Genomic DNA, 26,163 nt, shown 5'->3' with positions numbered 1-26,163 from the left:
ATTGAGTTCAAAAAGATGAGCGCGGCTTAGAGCTGAAAGGGAACTCATTAAAAATGGCCTTTCTAGAGGATAAAAGGTTGAGTCCCAGGATGAGCTTAGTTCGTTTTGCTGTACTCGTTAGGTGCCCACTGTCTCCTAAAGCGTGGAGAAGTTTAGCAATATGCAGTCTATTTCTTAGTGCCAAACATCAATGGTGAGAGAGTAAGTTAATTTAAATATTCAGGATTTTTCTTCTTAAACTTGGCTTTGTCTGTACTTGCCTGAAGTATTTTCTTGAATTATTGTTTGTTTCATTTTTAAATGACTACTAATTTCTTGAATTATTGTTTGTTTCATTTTTAAATGACTACTAATTTCCATGAAAACCATTGCTCTGATATTTTTCAAGGAAGGAGGGAGTGCCTGTTGGAATCCAGTAATGAGAAAGAGAATTGGAACTGGGAGTTCTGGCCTTCTCTATCATCTGAGAGACTTTCATTGTTCATGGGTTCTCTTGCTGTGTTGTCCTCGTGATCAGCCCAGCTGCTGATGCTTACTGATCATCAGAATGAGATGAGTCACCGTGTGGCCTATGGGAGGTGGGGCCCCAGACGGCCAGGATAGTGGGTCCACCTGCATGGCTCACTGTGGTGCTCAGGGCTACTGTGACCACTCCCCTCCCCACTTCTTCCCCCCTCTCCTGGCCCCAAGACCCAGTATGACCACTTTTTACTGTACCATGACTGCCTGGCTAGTTCAAGCCCCAGCCATTTGTCCTCTGGTTTGTAGAGCCTCTTAACTATATGGGCTACTTCTCTCCTTGCCTGGCTACTGCTCCTTCTCTACACAGCATCCAGTATAAACTTTTAAAAAATTTAAATTAGATCGTACTATTTTCTTGCTTGAAAACCTCCATAGACTACCCATTTCAGTAAGAATAAAATTGAGATGGCTTACCCTGGCCATGCATGTTGTGTGTCAGCCTTCCCTTTCTGTCTGAATCCTAGATCATATCTCCTCCATCGCCAGGCGCCAGCCATGCTGGTCATCTCTTTGTTGATTCTTTTTTTTTTTTTTTTTTTTTTAATTTTATTTATTTATCAGAGAGTGGGGGTGGGGAGAGAATGAGCACAGGCAGACAGAATGGCAGGCAGAGGCAGAGGGAGAAGCAGGCTCCCGGCTGAGCTAGGAGCCTGATGTGGGACTCGATCCCAGGACGCTGGGATCATGACCTGAGCTGAAGGCAGCTGCTTAACCAACTGAGCCACCCAGGCGTCCCATCTCTTTGTTGATTCTATTCATAATTCCCTTTGGCCCACATGGCAGCCTTTCGCTTGCCCTTTAATTAGAAGGTCTTGAGATCCTTCAAGAAATAGCAGCCCTCTTCCCTGCTCTGATTCCCAAAAGGAACACCCAATACAGAGCAGGCTTGGTGGACATGGCTTTAGATCTTAGCTTCGGAATTCTCAAAGTCCTAGTACACATATGAATTCGTTAAGGCCAAGGTTAAGTGCAGATTCTGATTCACGTAGGACTAGATTAGAGATAAGAACGTGTGTTCCACACAAGCTCCCAGGAGGGGCTGGCTGGTATTGAACCCACGTAGGCCAATTAGGCCAACCAAGGTATTCATGTAGAAGCCTTTCATGCTCGCCTCCTATGAAAACCCCAGTGTGGGGAAAAATCAGGCTGCTGTGATCCCCTGCCTGGATGGTTGCCTTCTTTACCCACCCCAGTGTCAAGGAGGGATCCCACCTGATCATCTGACCTAAACAGTGATCCCACTGCCCAGCCCTCTCAGCAGCATTATCCCATCGTATTACTTTTTCCAGCTTCCCTAACTATCTAAAAATCTCCTTTTACTGCTTCATTGTTTTCTTCTGACCAGCGAAAGGAGTTTGTCTGTTCTGTTTACTACTGTATCCCCATAACCATAAAGAGCACTGCTTGCTCTACATAGTTATTGAGTAAAATAATAAGAATCACTCTAGGACATATTGGTCACAAGTTCCATGATGACAGGCCCTTTTCTTATGAGGGCACAGCATAGGATGTGGCACATGTAGATACTGAGTCAGTGAAGGAGAACTCAGGTTAAAAATAGGGAAAACATGTTACAGAGTAGTAATTAGTGGGTCAGGTTAGTTGGCAGGTGTTACTTTTTTTTTTTTTTTAAGATTTTATTTATTTATTTGAGAGAGAGCAGAAGTGAGAGAGCACAAGCAGGGGGAGTGGCAGAGGGAGAAGATTCCAGGATTCTGGGCTCATGACCTGAGCTGAGGGCAGATGCTTAACCAGCTGAGCCACCCAGGTGCCCCGGCAGGTGTTACTTTATGTATGGATAGTCAGGTCCTCTCCATATTTTCCTTCCTTCCTTCCTCTCTCTCTTTCTCTCTCTTCCTTCCTTCCTTCCTTCCTTCCTTCCTTCCTTCCTTCCTTTCTAAATAAGAAACTAATTTCTAGACTCCTGTAGTTAGGGCAATAAAAAATGGGCAGGGTTTGATATCAAGAATGGCCCTCAGTAGTTGGCAACAGGTCTTTCCTTGAGGGGGGGTAGAGTCTATTCTATTATGAAGAGGCTGTCAAAGTCTGTGCCATGTGATAGGAAGCCATTGTCCACCTACCTCTCTGAGCAGAGGTACTAACCTTTGTTAGTTAGGACAGTTAACCATCTGTCCTTCTATCTCCAACTCTCATTTTTATTCGATACCAGAGCAACAAAGTTCAAGTACTGGGTTGCCTTTTCAAGGCACAGTGGATAATGGCCTGAACTTTTTTTTTCCTTCCCCTTTTCTGTGGGAGAATTGAGCTATTCACCTGTCCTTTACCCAAATGGATACTGTAGATCTACTCATTTCAGCATCCTTATAGAAGTGTTTCCCACCCCCCCCCCAATTTCATCATCATCTAGAGCTAGGAAAACTGGCTCAGACATTCTTCGACTAGCTCTTCTGTCAGCTCGCGAGGATTCCACGTTTGTAACTTAGCTATCATTGGTTTAAACAGAAGAGAGAGAAGGAATGAACTAAAATTCGCTATGAGTATCTTGTGGTCCAGGTGTTTTGGAAGAACAACTATGTTCGAAGCTTGGCCTTGGATATTGGCTTTGTTCTTTGCTTCCAAAATGGGATTGGCTATTACAGAGGTCCTGTCTGAGCATCTATCGGATTGGTAATTTGATGTCTAATTCCTATACATATGTCAGTGCTCTGGGGCATTCTACTGTATTGGTTTGGTTTAAAATAGTAGTAGACTCTTCCAGAATACATTAAACAACTGTTAACTCCTAGAGATAGAGATATTGAAGAGTGTATTAAATGAATCCATTATTCAAATGATGTTTATTGGGTTTCGAACATTTGTCAGGCACTATGCTGGCTACTATATATATGGGATGTTCAATGAAAATCTTTTTTCTTAGGAGGGAAATTTTCTCTCTAGTCTCTGGCTCCTTCCTTCCCTCCATCCCTCTTTTACACACACACACACACAAACACACACACACACACACACACACTTTTTGTTTTGTTTTGTTTTAAGATTTTACTCATTTGAGAGAGAGCACAAGCAGGGGAAGAGGCAGAGAAGAGGGAAAAGCGGGCCTCCCACTGAGCACGGAGCTCGATGTGATATGGAGGCTCGATCCCAGGACCCTGAAATCATGACCTGAGCTGAAGGCAGACACTTGGCTTACTGAGCCACCCAGGTGTCCCCCCACATACTTCCTATCAGGAAAAGGAACAACTGCCTTCCCTGGTGACATCTGGCACGTACTGGGCTGTGGCCTACATGCTGGGGCGGGGGAGAAGCTTGTCACTTAAAGCTAGAAAAGGTATTACACTCTGCCGTCTTTTGCTTGGACTTGTCCATATCTCTGAATGGTGCATTCGTTAGTCTCTATAAAAGACCTGCCGTATTCTTCCCAGTTACCATTTTTAGCCTTGGACTGAGGAAGTCCCGTGCGGCCAGCACTGTGCACCTGGGGCCCTGGGGTGAGATAGTGGGAAGACCCATTTGGCTTCTGGCCTGAACCTGTTAAGGTTTGCTCCCAGGATTCAGAGAGGGAAGGGAAATGCCCAGCCCTTCATAAAGCCATTCTTCCCTCCTCACAGGGCTTCTCAGTTGGCTCCGGGAGGGGGCTAACAGATAACCGTGATCTCAGACTGCATTCTCTGCCCTCAAGGAGATCATGGCCTAGTACGTGAGATGGGGAAGTGAATAAACAATCACAGTGGGTGTGTGAGGCTGTTTTACTTGGAGTGTGTCACAGATAAGGTAACTAGGGCAGAGTGGGAGGCCAGGACCTTCCATGTGTGCTACTCTAATTGGCGAAGATCTCCTTCTTCTGCTACGGATTGTGTCATCCAGAGCCACCGTAATGAAAGAAAAGGGCCCCCAAAAGGAGGCTACACTCGTCTGTACACTGCCCAGTGTGTGTACTTACAAAGTGTGCAGTTTGGCTCCCAGCATACCATGGTGCATTTTAATTTTGGTATGAACTGTGATCCAAAATCTTTAGGGGAGCCCTCATTCTGAGACCTCTGCACTTTTCCATACATAGGGCTCTAGCATATCTTCAGCAGCCTCGTGTACCCAGAAAAGCAAAGAGAAGACCCCATGCCATGATGTGCACAGGTGGTTTCCATGGCCACCAACACAGGACTCTGACATCTTCGCAGTAGGCTGAAGCAGTTTGAAGGAGAATTTGAAAAAACAAGCAGATTTGTTTAACAGTGTTTGTAGGAAAGCTTTGTAAGGAAATGGCAGATATGCCCATGGGCGAGATGTGCTTTCTCTCATCTTCTGGAGCTGGGAGGTTAAACAGCCACCCAGAGGTAGGTATGTTTTCCACCTTCGCAGCGGGTTAGTGGAGGAAGTGAGATTGATATCAACAAGCACTTGGTGAGCAAGAGACTCTTGTAGGGAGGTTTTTAAAGATCTGAGAATTATACCATGCATTGTCCTCTAAAGCCAGAAAAAGTGCACCAGCAATTTGAGTAGAAACATCAACAGGGAAATAATAGGACTTGATTAAACGAGAATCTGCCCCCCGCCCAAAATGCATTTAACAAAATCAAAGGCAAGAGGAGACATCCCAGCCCCAGCAACCTGAGAAACTGTCATCTGAGAATTTAGTGGTAACAGAGAGTGCTCCATGGTAAGGAGCACTCCTTACCTTCAGTCCTCCATGGTGACAGTGACAAATTTTTTGTAATCGTTGCTAAATGCACCCTCAAAATGGGTTAATGTTTTCTTGCTTTGTGCTGAATTTCATAGAAATAAGTGCCCCTTAGGGAAATTTTAATTGTCTCTCTTTTTTTCTCATTAATTTGCTGTACAGTTGAAAATTAATACTACTGTGGATTTACAGAATTTGCTAATTAGTAAGAAGCTTGACATTTACTAATGTAAAACTATGAATAAACCTACTAATTTAAAAATTATGTCACCATCAGAATGTTCCCATGGAAGCTGGAAGCCCAGAGAAAAATGTGGTCTTTAGATATTTATTAACAAGGTGATTAGTCAGAGGATTACCATAGGACATGTTATTTCAGTGCTAGAAGTTTATTATTCATGTTCCTAATTCAAAGAGTTGAGATTCCGGGAGTTATACATGTTATTGTATCTTTCGTCTGAAATGGATAGAACTTTCTCAGCACCGCCATGAAAGCTTTCTCTGGGTCACCAAAGAACTAAAATGGAAAATAGGTTATGCATGTCCTATAGCAACTCTGATTGGTAATGATGATCTTGGGCATGTTAAAATCATGCCCAAGGACGTCCTAGTTGATTAGTGATGTCTATCATTGGTGCTGGGGGAGGAAGGCACAGTGCCAAGCATGGGTCTTTCCCAATAGAAACAAAACCAGGTAGTGAGCTGACCAAGCACCTTTTATGCTTTTCATGGAGGATAAGAGTTCTTGGGAATCTGTGGTTAGTGGGGACAGTGTTCTTCCTGGACATGGTGACAGAAAGAATAAATGCTGGTGCCCCAGAGCTCCAAGAAGCATGCTGAATGAAACTCTGAATCATGGAATGGCTTCTTGCATCCATGTGCCATGGTCAGGGAAGCAGGGGTTGGGGAGATCCCAGCAAGTGGAGTGGTTCGGAGGGGCAGGGTCTAGGGCATGTGCCTCTGCCTTGTCAGCAGCGATTCTGTGTGGGGTTTTGGCATCTAAACAAAATCATTTGAAACTGAGATAAAAATTTTTCAAGAGAAAATAAAAGGAAAAAAAACCCCATTTGCTGCTTTTTCGAAAAGCAATGATGCTTTCTCACTTTGGTCATTCAGCCAAGGTTCAAATGTATAGGTTTTTAATAGCTGGCATCTGAAATGTTATTTTAAAAGCAAGAGGCTTTAAGGTGATAAAACTCTAAAGGTGTAGCTCTGGGAGAACACTCATTGTGATTTTCCTAGGACTACAAATCCATTCCACAATACAGATGCACTTAATTAGGGATTGCTTGTCAGCCTTTTAATTATTGTGTTTGGCAGCCCAAGTGGCAATGAACATTGCCATAAATTACCCTTAGCAACGGCACACACTCGAGGTAGAGTTGCCCCGAACTCTGCGTGCTCTGTCAGGTCCCTGGTGAACGGAGTGGGCACGTGAGGCAGAGCCACATGGAAAGTCAAAGGGCTTGATTATGTCCTTGGCCTGTCTGTTGGGCCTTTAGATAACGGGCACGGCCACCCTGTGGGCTCTGAGTAATCCCTTTCCACCTGCAGGAGACCAGACTGACTCTGTCGGCAGCCAGACGTGTGCACGTGAAAATTAATTCCTTTCCTGATAGGTCTCTCTCTGTGTTCTTCCTGTCCCCTGCTCTTCTCACCTACCTGGATGCACACATCTGCAGTGATCGTTTACACTGAAAGTTTAGCAAGTGACACAGTGTGGACAGATCTTTCTTACTGTTGCTGGAGGTAGAGAGGAGTCCAATGTCCCGACACCCTGGATGCAGATCTTCACACCACCTTTTATGTGCCAAGTGGACTTGGTCTAGTGACTTACACTCTCAGTGCTTTCTCTGTAAAATCTGGATGATGAAAAGCTGTCACAAGGGTATTGAGAGAATTAAGTGAGATGCTTATGTAAAGTGTTTAGTATTATGCCTTGTTTATAGCAAGGACTGAAGGGCTCTTCATGTTTTAGTATGACTAACAAATGCCCATATTAAATAACTTACTGCATGGGGCACCTGGGTGGCTCAGTGGGTTAAAGCCTCTGCCTTCGGCTCAGGTCATGATCCCAGGGTCCTGGGATTGAGCCCCACATTGGGCGGGCTCTCTGCTCAGCAGGGAGCCTGCTTCCCTTCCTCTCTCTCTGCCTGCCTCTCTGCCTACTTGTGATCTCTCTCTCTGTCAAATAAATAAATAAAATCTTTAAAAAAAAAACTTAGTGTATAAGTTATCCATATCTACATGATGGATATCAGCGAGAGGAGCTCTTGCCGGCATTGTAAGTGCTGACCCCCAAGAACTTTGAAAAGTGTCTTAGCTTTTAAAAGCTGTGAAAACATTCTTATCTGTGTGCACAGTCCTCCCTAGACAGTGTTCACGATGGTATTCATTGGGGAAAGGAGAAAGCAGCTACTCAGGATACAGGTTTGACACCTGGGTGTGGCCACTGCTCCTAACCTCTCATATTGGTCTCCATCCCCTTTGGAGGGGTTTCCATTCCCCAAAAGCCATCCCATGCTCTCATCTTTCCCTGTCTTCTCCTGAGCAGTTCTTGGTAACCTTTCCTGAGAAGAACTTTGAGCTCTTAGTTAACGGATAACCTTGATCGTCTTGACTTCAATGGGTTTTGTTTTCTCATTGTCTCCTGTATACGCTGTAGGGGTTCAAATGAGCTAATGTAGGTCAAATGCCTAACATGGGCTCTGGCACACAGGATTATTCAGTCAATTCTCATTTGTTGTCATTGGGGCAAGGTTCTAGCTGCTATAAAAGGACATTAAGTCCAGAAAGAGAAGAATTTCAGGTCACACCCTCTTTCCTCATTAACTACAAAGACATACTTGTCATAGTTTCAGGGGGGACCCGCTCGTGCCTCGTCCTTATCTTTCTGTCTCCTATGGATCAGAGCCGTCTTTCTTAGGTACTCAGAAAACTGTATAGATGTCACTTAATGTTTACCCAGCACCTTTTGTGTTTGAGGCAACATGCTGGACACTGTGGGAGACATCAAGGAAGGTTTATATGCAGACAGATCACCTAGATGATGATAAGAGCCACCTCCTTCTTTTGAGGTCAGGAGGAGATCAAAAGTAGCAGTAAGAAAGTGACCAATTAGTCTTCTCTCTGAGAACCCTCAGCTCCAGCGAGTCCTTAAACAAGTGAAGGGGAGAACAAGGAAGAATGAGACAGCACAGTGTTATTATAAGGGAGGTAATAGCCGGTATGTAAATGAGTCCGACCACACAGGGAAGCTGTGTGAATCATACGACCAAAGCGAATGCGTAACAGCCGCCCTGCAAACTCCAGCTCCCCTGCAGAAGCTTGCCTGTGGACAGAGACGTCCCACCTGGCCTGAACAATGGAGCCACGTGATGCGATGCAGGTGTGGGTCTCGGAGTGCCTGCTCGTTAGTGTTCAGTGATGCTCCCCAGTAGGCAGCCAGAGCCTCATTACTGTTCGCAAGAGTAAGCTAATATTCAGACTTCTGAATTTCCAAATGGTGACAAATAGAATGAAGAGGTAATGAGATGGGTAGGAACTGAGATCCCCTGATGAGTGCCCATCATGGTGAGAGGAGGAGGAAAAGAGAAACATACCACTGTTCACTCCAAGAGATACCGAGAAATCCCTATTTGACTCTGGCACAGGGAAGCGAGGAGGCATTTTTGAGGTGAGGAGATGGAAACTACCTTGGATGGAGCCCTGTGAAATGCTGTGCAGCAAAAGCCATGGGGTTGGGGGGAGAGGGGTCAGACGAGGACTGACTTCAAATCTGTGTTTTAGTTTCTATTTTATGAGGGCAAAATATACAGAAGTGAGACTGGGAGGGAGTTGTGTTTCAAGACCCCATGAGTGAGAACCTGTCGTGATTTCCGATGTCTCTGTGAGGTCTGACCATGTCACATCTAAAAGTCAGAGGTTGGCTTCTTGTGATTTCATTGACCAACATCTGAGGAACTCTGGGAGAAGTCAGTGGATGAGTAGTCTGGAGTAGCCTTGGGCTCAAGGGCCATCCTTGAATTTAGATCTTAATGTCAGGTGAATTTCCCATATGCTATTGAACAGGACTGAAGGAAGGACTTTAGATATTTCTGAGCTTGTGCCCCTACTAGATCCTACCACCTGAAGTGGACTGTTAAATCATAGATTGTATCAGTCATGTAATTATCTTCTGAATAGCACAATTAGAAATTGCAGAATACAGTAGAACACTTAACATGGAAGTACATCCATTGATAGATAATGAGTGACACCTAGCTATAATTGACACTGTAATTAGCCTTACCATTCCATTTGAGCAAAAACCTGTGCATGGCATGGCTTCACCACAAAAGTCCACAGGTTCCATGTTAGCTAAAAAGTGGTGGAATCCTTTTTCTTGGGTGTCACGATAATTATTGTCTGTTATTCATTTGCATTGGGAGCTTCAGTCTGTTCAATGTTAATATTTAAAACTGAACACAATTTGGGCAATTTTGTGTTGGTATTTCAAAAAAAATTTTTTTAATATGCTAGAAACCTTAAAGTTAAAGAGCCATGGGGGTCTCTTAACCTCCGAGAGGCCTGTGCACTGACAAAAGGATGTTAACATGTGGTTTCTGCTTCTGGAAGATCACAGTTGGCTTTGATGTACTTATACAAACTTTTGCCACTAGTTCCGAGTTGGTGTTCCTGCACCACGATCCAGCCTGTGGAGATGAACTCTTAGGAATCTTTCATGATTAATATGAAGAGTATAGTGTGAATGGAAATACAGTAGTAAATTTGATTGCTTCAGAAGGATACATGACATTAAGGTGATTTTTTTTTCCCTCTTAAAGATTTTATTGGAGAGAGAGAGAGAGAGCGCGAGAGAGCACAAGTGGGAACAGAGGCAGAGAGAGGAGCAGACTCCTTGCTGAACACGGAACTCAACATAGGGCTCAATCCCAGGACTCTGGGATCCTGACCTGGACAGAAGGCAGATGCTTAACTGACTGAGCCCCCCCACGAGCCCCCAGTTATTTTTCTTTCTTTTTTTATTTTTTCAACTGGAAAATTCTTCCTTAAGTATTTAAGAAAAAAAAATTTTTTTTGAGTACAGTTGACACACAGTGTTAGATTTGTTTCAGGTTTACAACAGAATGATTCTATAGTCTGTGTTACGCTATGCTCCCTGCAAGTGTAACTACCATCTGTCATCATAAAGTATTGTTTTAATATCCTAACCTGTGAGTTCCCCTCTGCTATTGCAGTCCATATGAAGATACAGTTTGGGCTATTTTTACTGCTCAGATGACTCTCAGCCTTCATCAGACCAAGCAGTCATGCCATACTTTGTCCTTCAGTTTAGAAATCTGCTTCTTTTTTATCCGAGCTTCTGTCTTTCCCTCTTGAGCCGGTTATCTACAAACACAGGCTGTTGATTTTCTAAATGACTTTAGGCCTCAATACTGGTGTTAAAGACCTTCACCACCTGTGTTTGGTTTGGCAGAAAACATTTTTTAAGTGACATAAATAATTTTGAATTTTATACATTTTTGCACATACGGTACTGTGTTTAATACTCAAGGTCAGGTTGAAGTATAAAATACGTACAAGTCATCTGTTCTATTTCTTTCTTTACTTGATGAAAAGAACTCGAGGAGCAAATACTTTTTACAGGTGGTCTCTTTTTAAAGAACAGGTCTCCAGTTGGTCAGTGGGGAGATACTTGAAAATCATTCCTTTAAAAGCTTCTCCAGTACATGGTCATGTTAGAAAATAAAAGTATACAGAAAAGGGGTGCCTGAGTGGCTCAGTGTGTTAAGCCTCTACCTTCAGCTCAGGTCATGATCCCAGGGTCCTGGGATCAAGCTTCGAATGGGGCTCTCTGCTCAGCAGGGAGCCTGCTTCCCTGCTTATTACCCCCTCCCCAATTCCCTTCCCCCACCTGCTGCTCTGTCTACTTGTGATCTCTCTCTCTCTGTCAAATGAATAAATACAATCTTAAAAAAAGAAAAGTATACAGAAAAGACAAAATTATTCAAACCCATTCTGTCACAGAAAAATCGTCATGAACTTCTAAATTTCCCCTATGTACATGTGCACACACAAATTTTAAAAAATGGTTTACTCCTTGTACTCTGAAAATGACTATATTATAAATATAAGGTTATATATAATTCATGTAAGTGTAAGGTTCTATAATATAATTATATAAATATAAGGTTCTATATAATCATATAAACACAGGGTTATATATTATAATTACATAAATACAAGGTTATATATGTATCATAAATAGAAGATTATATCTTATTTGTATTTTATTCTCTCCCTGGATGAATCAGCTACAAGGCAGATGTCCTTATTGAGTGGGGGGTGGTGGCAAGAATAGAACCAGTCCAGAGAGTTCTGGGGCAGGCAGTCCAGGGCATAAGGGCAAATCCTTGTGCAGTAAAGGCTTCTTGGCCTCACTGCACATTCGGATTACCATGAGAACTCTTCCCAACAGGGGCGCCTGGGTGGCTCAGTGGGTTAAAGCCTGTGCCTTCAGCCCAGGTTATGATCCCAGGTTCCTAGGATCGAGCCCCGCATCGGACTCTCTGCTCAGCAGGGAGCCTGCTTCCTCCTCTCTCTCTCTCTGCCTCTCTGCCTACTTGTGATCTCTCTCTGTCAAATAAATAAATTAAAAAAAAAAAAAAAAAGAACTCTTCCAAACAAAGCAACCCAAAGGATGCTTAGGTGTAACCCAGGCCAATTAAAATGCATGGGAGTGAGCTGTTGGTGAGGATGTTGAGAAAGTGAAATCTTGGTTTGTTGATGGTGGCAATAATGTAAAACGGTGACCTTGCTAAGGTAAACAGTTCGGCTCTTCCTCACAGTGTTCCATACAGAGTTTCCATATGACCCAGCAATTCCACTCCTGGGTATACATCCAAAGAAAACTGAAAGCCTAGGCTAAACCAAAGCTTGCCCCTGAATGTTCATAGCAGCACTACTAGCCCCATAATAATAGCCCCAAAGTAGAAATGACTCAATGACTCAAATGACTCAAGTGTCATTTTTTTAATGGTTAAAAAACATAGTGTATACATACAGCAGGATGGGATTCAGCCTTTACAGGCAATGAGGTGCTGATACTACTGTTGTGAGCATTGAAACGTGACGCCCAGGGAAAGAAGACAGACACGAAAGGCTACATGTTGTATAATTGCATTTATATGAAATGTCCAGAACAGGGAAATACATTGAGACAGAAAGTAGATTAATGGTTGCCACAGGCTGTGTAGAGGGGAAAGGGGGAAGCCTCTGCTAATGGATGCGGTGTTTCTTTCGGAGTGAAAAAAATATTTTGGTGATAATTGTATAACTTTGTGGTGTTAATAAACACCACTGTCTTGTACATGTAAATAAGTGAATTTTATGGTATGTAAATTGTAACTCATTTTAAATTCTTAGGGCTTGGGAGCATTAAAAAAAAAAACCTTCTGAGATGATTTTAACATACAATAGTGAAGATCTGCTTTTAAAAATGAAATTAGAGGGGCACCTGAGTGGCTCAGTTGATCAGGCATCTGCCTTCTGCTCAAATCGTGATTCTGGGGTCCTAGGATGGAGTCCCATGAGGGGTTTCCTGTTCAGTGGAGAACCTGCTTCTTCCTCTCCCTCTGCTGCTCCCACTGCTTGTGCTCTCTCTTTGTGTCAAATAAAATCATTAAAAAAATGAAATTTGATAATTGAACACTGTGTAGCTTAAATCTTTGTCATCACAAACTTCCTCACTCATTGAATGAAATTCCAAAGGAGGCCTTACATGATCTGGTCCCTACCCATCTTTCGACTTATCGCTTCACCTTTCTATTTTGCTTCCTACCCTGAGACTCTGAGGTCCCTCCCATCGCTCTTTTTTCCATCCATCCCTTTAAGACCTGGAGCTCATTCTTACATTGGCACCTGTTGTTTCCACAGAGCGCTCTGTCCCCTGATACTCACCTATAGTGGGCTCCTCATTCAAGTCTCAGATCAAAAGTTTAGTTCCCTTTCCGTCACCTCTAAACCCACTACTTCAATCCTCTCCAAGTCACTACCTACTTGGGCACCCAAGTTATTTCCTTTAAATCAAAATCAGAAATATTTCAACTTGCTGATTGGTTTGTGGTCTCTACCACTTACCCGTCCTCTTCATCCTGCACCTAGAATGCCCCATGAGAAAAGGGACCTGGTCTGGCATGTTCACTGCTAGCATAGTATTTAGAAACTGGCAAATATATAATATAAGTACTTGTTGACTGAATAAGTGATTGATTTAATGAGGAACCAATTCAAGGAAAGACATGTTAAGTGTAGGCTCTCTCTGAACACCTTTATGGGAGAAGAAGGAACCAGGGGAGTGAGATCAGAGTTGGTTAACAAGCAGCAATTGCAACACATGAATGTGACAGGGGAGCGGGGAGGAGGAGAGGTTGTTGATGAAGTGAGATCTTGAAAAAGCAGTTGGCATTTTGAAATGCCTGTGTGTTTTCTGTTTATAAATAGCTGAGCTTCAGTTTTTGTTTGTTGGGTTTTTTTTTTTTTTTTTTTTTTTTACTTGTTAACAATTGAAAATTTTTCTTTAGTGACACCATAGGTTGATGACTTAATCTACTTTACTAAAAATTGTTTTTTCTTTGTGTAAAAATGTTTCAAGTACACTTCTGTTTGCTTGAATTGTGAGAGCCTTCAGACTGTTCTCTCTTTCTCTTTGTTCTTGTCACCTTCTTGTGGGATGTTCTTATGCTGGCCCCTGTGGAATTTTGACCTAAGTTTAGAATGTTTTATAAGTTACCTCAGCCAAAACTATGTCTCCAGCTGTCCATTTAGGTATCCTGATGGTCGTCCAAGTCCTCGGTAAAATATGTTTGAGAGCCTGGCCTCCTGAAACTATGCTGTTCCTCAGTGAGATGACAGGCCCTCTTTCCTGGGAGGGTTGCTCTAAGGATTCATTAGCCAGCAGCTTTTCCAGCTCATTTGCCTTTGTGGTGAGCCTTTGAGTGCCCAGATTTTAAATAAAGTGAATTGGAATTGAAGCACATTTGCCAGTTGGTAAAGGAGCTGGAGTTATTTGTGATGTGGTTTCTTCTGCTGACTCTCGAAGATGGTTGTTCACACCTTCTAGGATTGGTCTAGATTCCTGCCATTTGCTGAGTGGATATAAAAATAGCATATGACTTTTAAAGTAAATCTTATCCTACCTAACCATAATGGAATAACACATTTATTTTTCAAGGTAAAAGATAACATTTTCATACTTTGAGCCAAAAGACAGCATTTCCTTTTCGATGTGTCTGGCTTCCTGGGTGCCTAGGAGATGTCTGATTTCATAGCAGGTTATTTGAACTAGAATAGTCCTTTCCCTCTACCTTATATTCCTAAGGAAAATAACTATTTTTTACTAGAAATCTGGAGAATCGAAGAATACCCAATGCTGACAAAGTTAAGGGGAAATAAGCTTCTTGTCTATATTACTTTTGAATGTAAATTTTTATGAATCTTTTGTGAGAGATATTTAGCAGTACATATCACTAGCTTTGAAGGTTCAGTATCCTTTGATCACGAGTGATTCTCAAATCTAGAAATTGAGCTCAAAGAGATACAAACATGTTGCTGAATGAGACCCATTCCTTGTAGTGTTGTCAGGATGATTAAGTTTTTATATAGAAATCCCTTGGAATGAAAATATTGAATATGGTATTAGCTATTTCTATTTTATCAGGGTTTTTTTTTTTGTTTTTGTTTTTGTTTTTTTTTAAGTAGGCTTCACACCCAGTGTGCAGCCCAGCATTGGGCTTGAACTCACAACCCTGAGATCAAGACCTGAGCTGAGGATCAAGAGTCTGTTACTTAACAGACTGAACCACACGGGTGTCCCTCAGAAACTAGTTTTTCACTGACACTCCTCTGCCCTTAGTGTGGAGAGAATAGCAGTCACCTAATGGTAGTGCAGTACCAAACATATGGTTTTACTTGTTTTTTTTTTTAACTTAATTTTGTACTACTTATATGAAAGCACTTTTCTAAGTGATTTGGCAATATTATGTATTAGCTGGCAGTTAACAATTATTTGTTGAATAAAAATTGGCATTGCTTTTTTTCTTATTAAAGATTTTATTGGAGAGAGAGAGCATGGGAGCCAAACCAGGAGCAGTGAGAGGGGCCCAGGGAGAAGCAGACTCCCCACGGTGCAGGGAGCCCACCGCAGGGCTTGTCCCCAGGACCCTGAGATCATGACCCGAACGAAAGGCAGACACTTAACCCAGGCACCCTTTGGCATTACTTTTTGACAACATAAAATGCCAACAATGATACGATAACCAGCTTCATAAAATACTTATTAAATCCATTACATGTGTCCTGGAGAAGAATATTTTGCTGTTCTCCCCATTTCGGACTGCCCCTTGAGCTGTGTTCTTAACATCATTATCCCAGATGTTCTACTGGAGTCAGGCTACGGAGGAGCTTGTGTCTGTTGGTTTTAGAAAAGCTTCCACGGTGATTTTAATGGGAACTAGTGCTCTAGGGAAGTGGTTCTCAAACCTTTGCTAAAGACCCGAGCTTCTCAAACTTGGGTTATTGGGTTTTGTAGGGTCCTCCCATTCTCAAAAAGGAGTTTATATTTTCTCTTCTCCATTTGACCAAATAATACGAATGTAATAGACATAGGCCTGTATTCCGGATCCCTAGATGACTGCCCTACAAGAGTATGACTGTGTGCTTTTGGCACCAAAGGATTCCCTGATGGGACAGTTATCTTGAATTAAGAGATTCTAAAAGTGGGGACTCTCAACTCCTAGATTGCTAAGTTTGGGAACTCCTTACACATAGTTTGTATCCTCCCCAAGTAGTATCCTCTAAAGGAGAACCTCCAAGGTTCACAGTGAATTTGAGTAAGTCACTTGACCTACCAAATTACTCAATATGTCTAAAATGAGGGGACTGTATCTATGTGATCGTGGAGGGCCTCTCCTGTTCAAATTCTACAGTTGATTTTTTTTTCCTTTGGGGGGACCAGGTTAGAAGCTTATGGCAGTCATTTTAGTTGGACATTAACATCACTTGAAAGCAAAGCAGGGAGAAACCTGATCTACCCTGAAGTGAGCTGTTGTCATCTCCCATCGTTAATGGTTGGGAAATTTAACATTTCAGAGCATTTGCTTTTGTGCCCGTTGAGCCTTATTTCACCACGAATTAGGTTGCCTATCTAGCCCTATCAGAAAATGACTGATCAAATCCACTGAGTCACAAAATTAAATGTGAATAGTCAATAAAGAACTTTTCATGACTTTCTCTGTACTAAATTTTTAAGACCAAGTTCTAAAAATAATGTGATGCCACCAGCTGCTATGAGTTTTAGGAGATAGAGAGGTAGAGATAGGTTATGGTGAGTAGAGTGGTAAAGAGAGGGTATGCATAACTTTGACAGCTGAAAAGATGAGAAAAAGAGACTGATTTAATACTTTTTTAAAAAAGATTTTATTTATTTATCTTACACAGAGATCACAAGTAGGCAGAGAGGCAGGTGGGGGGGGGGGCGGGAAGCAGGCTCCCTGCTGATTAGAGAGCCCAATGCGGGGCTTGATCCCAGGACCTTGGGATCATGACATAAGCCAAAACTAGCAGCTTAACCCACTGAGCCACCCAGGCGCCCTGATCTTAAAGGCATGTATTGTTATTATTAAGGAATATAAATTCAGGAACTAGCTAAAAGCACAAGATTTTAGATGTTCATTAATATGCTATTGTTTATAAACAGACACATGCAGGTTTCAGTCCCCGTTTCTGGAGTTAGCCTTCTATTTCTGTCTTAGCTGAGGCTGCTAATAAGTCTAAGACCTAAAGCTTAGACTGAGGTCCCTAACCCGGTGGTTGGTTTTCTGAAAGCCAGAAGCCATCCTCTCCATATTTATTAAGTAACAGAGATCCCAGGAGATGATTTTCCTCTGGGAATTCAACAAAAGATTGGTACAATCAGCCGTCTTGTTGGATTTAAAAAAAAAAAAATCACCAATTTTACTTTAGCTTAAAATAAAATTGCTTTTGGTCATCTTCACGTGAGAGGAAAGTATTTAATATTTATCTCAGCCTTGCAGACAGTTTGAGATCCTGGAGATGCAGGAATCTTCCCATCTAACCCGAACCCTTTGCTCTATTTTTGTTCATTTTATAGTTGCTGGAGGGTTTTTCTTCTCCACTGAAATTAAAACTTGAGGAAGTATGTCTGCTAGCAGCACAAATGGGTAGAATTTTACCATGACTAAAGAATAGTCTGAATTGAATTTGGGCAAGGAGATATAAAAATATTACAATTTTTGGCACGGTAATATATGTATATATACTGTATGTATATATATACATATTACATATGTATATGTAATATACTATAATGACATAGTAAGGTGTGCTTTACATCTACCATCATCCACTGTTTTTAGACGCAATCTCTATGCGTACAAATAAAAACCCAGCATATCAGTAGCTACATGAAATTACAATGCTGTATTATTTCAGTGCATCAGAAGGTGGGGGGGAGGGGAGTGGGGATAGAGAAGATTTCTGAAAGAGACCTAAGGTGGTAAGAATATGCCAAGGGACTGAGAGATGGATCAGCTTTTATGGTTGGGGGAAGTGGAGCACTAGTGTAAGATGATAATAACAATAATTTCTACTGAAAGGAAATAGGTTACAGAATTTTCATACCCGCAGGAAGAAATTTGGTCCTAGTCTGTGGAAGGTAGGAAGGAGAGAAAAGTTAAAGAGAAGATGGAAACAAAGGTAAGCTAGGATGTTCTGAATAAGCTCGAAGAGTAATTGGCATAAATGTCTGAGGGTTAAACCAACCAAGATAGATTGTCCCTTGGATGGAAAGCAAAAGGCTATATTATTTATAAAATACGTTTAGAAGGACACAGTCCAATGATTGGGGATGGAAAAAGTTATGCTTGTCAAATACAAACAAGGAAAAAAAGGAACCACAGTTCAAGGGAATAAAATGAGTAGGAGCATATACATGTGCCATAGTGTTGGAATCCAGCCCTGATGCCCGTTGGCACGGATTCAGATGTCCTAGTTAGAAACCCAGCACCCTGTTTCCAGAAGCTGACAAAGTACTAAGGTTGAGTAAGTGGACAAAGATACAGATTCGGTAACAGTTAATGAATTTGGTTTACCGTGTGTGTAGAACTTCATATCAAGTGCAGAATACGTTGCCTTATGGGTTTAAACTACAGCACTTTAAAATCAGTCCTCATTAAGAAAAAGATAGCAGAAGCATCCTGTATGTTTGGAAATGAAAAGATGTACTACAAAATAACCCTCAGGTGAAATGGGAAATAATAACAAGAATAGCAAAACACAAAGGTCACCGTTTGAGAGAGCTAGTAATGGAATCCTTTGAAGGCAATGTGGCGTTTTTTTGATACTGAAGAGGAAAATAGTTGGAAACCCCACAAGTTCAATGTTTGGCTCAAGTAATTAGAAAAAAACTGTGACATGGTAAATCTGCAGAAACAAAGAAGAAAAAAAAAAGGGGAAAGAATTTCATTGCAGAAAATATGCAGTAAACTAGAGATGATTAATAAAAGCAAAGAACTAGAAAAAAGTTCTTTGAAGCTTAATATGCTAGATATAATTCCAGGAAAACTGAAAAAAATATACATTATGAATAAATACAAAATAGGTAGAAGAAATAATTAAGAATTATTAATCTGTTAAAAGAGGATTTTTTTTTTAAACCAATAAAGATTAGTTGAGGTGAAAAAAATTTAGGATAAATTTAGGTTAAAAAATTTCAAGGAAAAAAATGCAGTCAGTAACCATTAAATAAATTGTAATGCTTATCAAAACAATCCTGTGATATAAAAATAGGCCTAGACAGTTTGACAAGTAGTTCTATTTAAATCTCAAGGAACAGAAAATCCTTGTTTATAAAACTTCTTGTAGAACAAAGAAAAGCCAACCTATAAGTATGATTTTTTTAAAAACAAAACTAAGTAAAAAATATTGGATAACTTCACTTATGACATGAAAAAACACTGAATTCAAATCTAGCAGTGTATTAAAAATGTGACTAAGTTTAATTTTTCATAAGAGTGAAAGGATGTTCCAGCATTTTCAAAGTGTTACTGTAATGGCAAAGAATAAGACATTGTTTGATCAATGACAAAAAACATTTAGTAAAACTATATTCTTTTTTTTTTTTAAGATTTTATTTATTTATCTGACAGAGATCACAAGTAGGCAGAGAGGCAGGCAGAGAGAGAGGAAGGGCAACAGGCTCCCCGCTGAGCAGAGAGCCCGATGTGGGGCTCGATCCCAGGACCCTGAGATCATGACCTGAGCTGAAGGCAGAGGCTTCAACCCACTGAGCCACCCAGGCGCCCCAATTCTTTTTTTTTTTTTTTAATGTAATCAACCCTTAGACTTAAACTAGAGATTTTTCTAAAGCTTGATAAAGACTTTGTACTAAAAACCTATGGCAGATACCATTTTTCATGAAACAGATTTAAACTCATTCCCTCATACCTTTTAATGTTGGGAACAAGACAAAGATGGTTGTGTTACTTCTGCCTTTCAGCATAATACCAGACACCTGACCAATGCAGCAACACAAACCAACAGAAGTACAAAGATTGAAGTGAGGGAGACAATTGTCATTATTTCTAAGTAAAATCATTTATATAGAAAACCAAAGAGAATCAGCAGAAACTATTAGCAGCAATACAAGGGTTCAGCTAGGTTGCCAGCTTGTAAGAGCAAAATATTAAAATCAATAGCTTTCCTCTTTATTGGGAATAACCAATTATAAACTATGACGATGATAGGATACCATTTGTAATAGTGACATAAACTAAAAGCTATCTAGGAATAAATCTAAGAATTCATAAAACATATAAGGGAAATTTAAAACCCTATTACAAGAGTTTTATTATGGTATTATAGAACATAAATGCAGCATACATAAATGGATTGATTGAATATTGTGAAGGTGTCAGATTTCCTCCATTAAAATTTAAAAACAGTGTAAATCTAACCAACATCTGAGGAATAATTTTTTTTTTCAAGAGGCAGAGTTGAATCTAAAATTTATATGGGTGAATAAAGAAGGATCCGCCTTTTACAAGGCATTAATATTATATAATAGGAGTTGGCAAACTATAGCCCAGACGTCAAGTTCAGGCTGCTTCCATCTCTTATGAATAAAGTTTTATTGGAAAACCGCACATTCGTTTATTATTCGTTTATCCTTTGGCAGCTTTTATACTGCCTTAACAGGGTTGAGTAGTTACAACAGACTGTGTGATGGTCTGAATCTGGCCCTTCAAAGAAAAAAATCTGGCACCCCTGTTCTTTAGCATCTAACATAGAATCAGAATATTCTGAGTACAATTTATTCCTTTGTACGTATAGGGATTTGGTGTAAATATTCCTGGCAATTCATCCTAGGAAAATTGTCTCACAAAAGTAAAAAATCAAAAACAAAAACAACAACAACAAAAAAACCAGAACAAAACACATTTTTGTAATTCATACCATAAGCAAAATTCCAAGTGGATTAAGTATCAAACTGTTTAGAATGAAGCTATAAAGCTGATAGACAAAAATATAAGATATTTTTATAACTTTGTGGTAGAGAAGGGTTTGTTATATAAGAGTCACAGAGCACACACCATGAAAAGAAAATTGATGAATATATCAAAAATGAATGCTTTTTGTTTACTGGATCGTATGATAGGAAAACTAACAGATGGCGAAAACATAATTGTCATGTTTAAAAGACCACGATCAATATTTAAATACACAAGGGACTCTGAAAAACCAAAAAACAGAAGGGAGGAGATGCATACGAAGAGGGTAAAGTATGAATTGACAATAAAAGAAGTAGCCACCTATATCACATTGGAGACCAAGTAAAATTAAGAGTTTCTATTTTGCTTCTCATACCAGTAACAGCTAGGTAATCAGAGACTCCCAAGTGCTGGCAGGGATGTGAGAAAATAGAAATGTACATCTATTGCTTCTGGGAATGCAAACGGGTACATTTATTTTAGAAAATCCAGATATGGGACGCCTGGGTGGCTCAGTGGGTTAAGCCTCTGCCTCGGCTTAAATAAACCTTTAAAAAAAACCCCAAACCTGCAAGAGCCCTATATAATTTTGACATGGAAAATATTTATAAAATGCAATTAAGGTGATAAACAATATATGAATTATGAAACAGTGAAGCTCTCTGGTGGAAAGAAGGGGGCTGGGCAGAGCGATGAAGGAGAAATGGTAAGAAAAATGAAAACCACAAGAAGAGCCTTTGATGGACTCCTAACAGGAGCTCATTAACCTGTGCTTAAGTCAATCTCCTAGGAATGGGTCTCTGTCTTGGCTCTGCCAGCCTCCGTGTGTCAGGCAGACTCTACTCCGTGCAACCTCTAGTTGTTCTGGTTCATGTCCTATCAAACTGGCAACTCAGCAGGGAGAAAGTTCTTTCCCTGTAGTGTCAGCAGTAATCTTGTCATGGATCTTTTTTTTTTCAGTGGCTCTTTTTTTTGTCCTGTGTCCACTCCTGAACCAGTTATGTGACAGAAGCCTAAGGAAGTTGGGATCAATTTCCTGTCTCTAGATCAGGCGGTGGGAATAGTGCACAAAATAGTGGGGTATTACCCAAAGAAAAACATCCCCCTCCCATTATGGCCAGTCATATAGAAAGTAGATGCTGGGCAGGCAAAAACAAAAACAAACACCAAAAGCTGCGGTGGAATTGAATCAATGCTGCTTGCAGAATGACTGAAATGAAGTGCCATGTTTATTTTAGAAAAACGGTGGAGGGGGGAAATGAATAAAAGTTAACTCTAAATATCTGAAGCACTACCACTGCATGCTCCTTGTTTCATATGGCCCTGAGGCAAAATTCATGATAAATAGGCTTGGATAAATAGGATAAATAGGAAGGGCAGCTATGTAATTGCTAGAATTTTCTTAGAAGCAATGGGTAATGAACTTCCCACCACTGGGTGTACTCAAGCCCAGGCCAGCCAGCTGGTTGGCCAGGATTCTGTAGTGAAGGACCCAAGGACTGGGAGACTAGTTGGGTTTGATTGTGGTTCTGGATCATCTGGACAGGTTATTCTTAGCCCTTCTGCCTAAGTATCTGGTTTGGGAAGTCCAGAGTAGGATTTCAGAATTTACATTTCTAATTAGTTCCCAGGTGATACTCATGTGGCTGGTCCAGGAAACACACCCTGAGAACCACTGGGTTAGATGATTTTCGATGTCTTTACTGGCCTCTCGTGAGCTAGTTGTAAATGTTCTGAAAACCGGTATTTGTACCATTGAGGCACACCTTCCATTTTATGTCTTTGTCCCTGAAATGTGTTAGGTTCTTGCCATGTGGGTACTTCTAGGTGACCCTAGATGGCATTTGCATGGCTCTCTGTATCTTCTGAATCATTGAGAGCATCAGAATCATTAAACAATTATACACTTATTTTTATACTTTATAAAAAAGTCAACCATTTTCTGACATTATCTTTTTTGTAATCGTATTTCTGGTTTCCCGTGGGTTGATCTATTTTCATAGTTTTATAGTGGGGTGGTTTCTAAATTAGGAAAATGAATGGTTTTCCAAGGAAGTTGTGTCTTTGTCATTCAGAAAGTAACTCTGCCCTGTATCAGCATCTGATCGTTGGAAGATCATTACCTCGTACCCCAGTTGCCAAGGACCAAGTATTCCTTCAACCACCCCTCACCCCTGAGGCTTTCCCCCAAAAAGAAGATATGGAACCTTTCACACGCCTTGCTACATCCTGGCACTGACTCAGCCAGAAGTTCTCATTCTTGAACTCTGTTTTGTTCTTTCTTTTTCTCAATTTTTTTCCCTTTAGTTTTGGAATTTTTACTCTAATAGTTCCCTCAGAGTGCTCATGTTTTTGTAGTTGTAGGCAGGGTCAAATGACGTTTGTACTTTTTCTAAATTGCTTTTATATAAATAGAGATAAAACCATTTGAGAAAATCATTTATGAATTAAACGGTTTATAGTCCATGCTTAACAATTAAAAACTTCAGCTTAGCAAAGATGACGAATGGGTAAAAAGAAGCCAAAAGATGGGACCTAGCAGATTTGGGTTAAAGTGACAACTTGAAATGCAGAGGGATTTAAGACGACTTTTTTTTTGCCCAGGTATAAGCTTCTGCTTGAAAACACTCTAAACAAGGCAATGCTGAGTAGGGAGAGGAGAGTGTATGTTAGGAGGACTTGCCCAGAATCTATCTTGGTGGACATTAAGTGGGGAACAGCTTCAATGATGTCATCCTCTAAACTAAAAATCTGTAGGAAATGGGATTTACTTTTCTTTAAAGTATTAGTATTTCTTTAAAATAATCTAAGTTTCTCATCTGAATTTTACAAAAGCTCACTTCTTAAATCATCTTCTCTTTTCAGGCTTCAACTGTGAAGAGATGTCATTCCGATTTGGCCAACACCTCATCAAGCCCTCTGTGGTTTTTCTCAAGACAGAACTGTCCTTTGCTCTTGTGAACAGGAAGCCTGTGGTACCAGGACGTATCCTTTTTTTTTTTTTTTTTAAGAGAGGGAAAATAAAAAGCCTCTGAACTTAACAGACCAAAGGAATACAGCATTGGCCTCCATGTCCGTCTGCAGAGGTAAGCAAGGAATCCACCTGCCTCCCCTTTTGGAGAAACCAGGTAAGATGTTGCATTTATTCTGGATCCAGTTGGTGATACCAGCAATATGCTTGATCAGTGTTGCAGAACTTCTGAAAAGAGTTGCTTAGCAACCGTGGCTTTGGAGGTGAATTTTTACTTGACCTTTTCACTATCATAGCTGTGTAAATAAATAGGTCCTTCTAAGGGGGGCTCAATGAGTATCATGAGTGCTATGTTTTCAGTTATCAGTAGTGAATATTAATAGTAAGATAGAGATTGGTGGCACTTTTGTGATGTGGAAATAAGGTATTACCTGAAGATTTGAGCTTGACGTGCTATCTTTACCTCTTAGAGATCATTCAAGCAAATTCATACACATAAATATACCTACAAAACAGTTGTTTTCATTTTAGGATCTGCAATAACATTTTTTTTTTCTTGGAGAACATCACAGCTTCTAGATCATTGTCCAGTGTCATTGGTGGTAGAGTTGTTTTATTTCCCTCTGACCATTGAGTTGTAGCCTTTCCTCCTATTGACTTCAGTAGAAGGTTTATTCTTTGCTATGGGAGCAGCAGGAATTGGTGAAATATTCTGGAGTAATTTTTATGTTGCTGAAAGTATCACTCGTGACTGTGTGCATATGACTTTTGTAATGACTGTCTAGAATTTTTTTTTCTGTTTTTTTTTCTGTTTTCCCTCTAATTTACTATGCAGAGTGCATGAAAGTATAAACTTTCATATTTTAAGATAATAAGCATTTATACATATATATGTGTGTGTGTGTGTGTGTGTGTGTGTGTATGTGTATATGAATATTTATTTCAAAATAAAATCATGTTGTAGTGTGGAAAATGCTACCCCCACCATGGGAGTTTTCAAGGTGTTTGAGAACTTTAGGAATAATCTTTCTTGGCCATGTAACTGCTCTACATTGAAAATAATACAATAAGAAAACACGAACTAAAAGATAATTGTGATTATATGATAGATGCCCAAATTCCTTGAATTTAATTTTAGCCAAATAAATTCTGTAAATTTATAAAACTGGGGATCACAGCAGTAAACTACTAAATGATATGTGAATGACTACTTGATATTTAACTACTTGATATTTATCTCTTCTTTTAAATGTATAAAAATAATCTACATTATAAATACTCAATATTAGAAAATATTATTCCTCTATTGAAGTAGAAATAAAAACTAGAATGGTTCAGGAAGTTCCTCTAAAAGAGAACAATTTTAAAGTTCTATACCAATTTTATATTGAGTTCTTCTAAGAGACTGTGAAGTTCTTTAAATAACAGAAGTGTTTTATTTTTTCATTTGATTTTGCTGCAAGTTTCTGGTTGTTTTTCTCCACTGAGGAATTTTTTTTAATAGAAAATGCTTGAGAATTCTGGTGTCAGAAGAATATGGTTGAAATGTCATAGGTATCTGTTTGAGTGCCAGCTATCTTGTATCAAAGAGGGAACCTGGGATGAAAATGTGGTTTTGGATGAATGTGTTTTAATACCTTGGCCTGGAAAAGTGTGAAGTTGCTGAGTTGCACTGCCTTTTTAATGGTTAATAATGGATTGAATTTAACTTTTTTTTTTTTTTTTTTACTTTTATATTGATAGTAAGAAACTTGACTTTTCATGGTCTTTTTAACCCATCTGGCATGTGTGATATAAGACGTGGGTCATAGGCATGTTTGTACTTAAGAAAAGTTGTGATGGGTTGCCTGGGTGGCTTAGACGGTTAAACATCTGCCTTCAGCTCAGGTCATGATCTCTAGGTCTTGGGATTGAGCCCCACGTCCAGTTTCCTGCTCAGCGGGATTCTGCTTCTCCCTCTCTCTCTGCCTCTGCCTCCCCCCTGCTTGTGTGCTCTGTGTCTCTATCTCAAATGAATAAATTAAAAAAAAAATCTTTAAAGAAAAGTTGCGGTGTCTTCCTCTCAGGAAATGCTGTTCTGAACAGTGAACAGTTAGTGACTGATAACTGGTTTTGTTCCAGATGGCCCTGGAATTGCCATTTTGGACAGGATATTGTATTAAAACGAACAAACCTGAGTTTGTTTGGAAAGTAGCAAGAAGGAACCAACCCTTTCTGGGGATAACAGAACAGGGACATCTTTATCATCTGTATACTCGTGAGGCTATTTCATATCTGCAGGGCTTCAAGGGGTCTCAGGGCCAGTAGATAATGTATTCAGACAATCCTTTCTATATGATGATTTTGTGATTTTTTTTTTTTTTTTTTTTTTTTTTTTTTTTTTCTTTTTTTTAGTTTTTTTTTTATTTTGTTTTAATTCTTTATACATTACTTATTTGCCTGTGGCAGAAAAGATTTTTTTTGCT

General features: G+C 40.2%; 1 protein-coding gene across 15 annotated transcripts in view; it reads left to right on the top strand.

Moving 5' to 3' along the window:
• Positions 1 to 26,163, top strand: part of FHIT (fragile histidine triad diadenosine triphosphatase) — a 1,435,937-nt gene that overhangs the window by 627,102 nt on the left and 782,672 nt on the right. For all 15 annotated transcript variants that reach the window (XM_059390064.1, XM_059390066.1, XM_059390068.1 and 12 more), the window contains one exon: positions 23,593 to 23,712. In XM_059390064.1, coding sequence (XP_059246047.1) covers positions 23,610 to 23,712 — 103 coding nt within the window. In that variant the 5' untranslated portion in view covers positions 23,593 to 23,609. The remainder of the gene's footprint in view (positions 1 to 23,592; positions 23,713 to 26,163) is intronic.

The sequence above is a fragment of the Mustela nigripes genome, chromosome 2 (assembly GCF_022355385.1).
Source record: "Mustela nigripes isolate SB6536 chromosome 2, MUSNIG.SB6536, whole genome shotgun sequence".
NCBI lineage: Eukaryota > Metazoa > Chordata > Mammalia > Carnivora > Mustelidae > Mustela > Mustela nigripes.
This window is presented reverse-complemented; position numbering and strand designations above follow the sequence as displayed.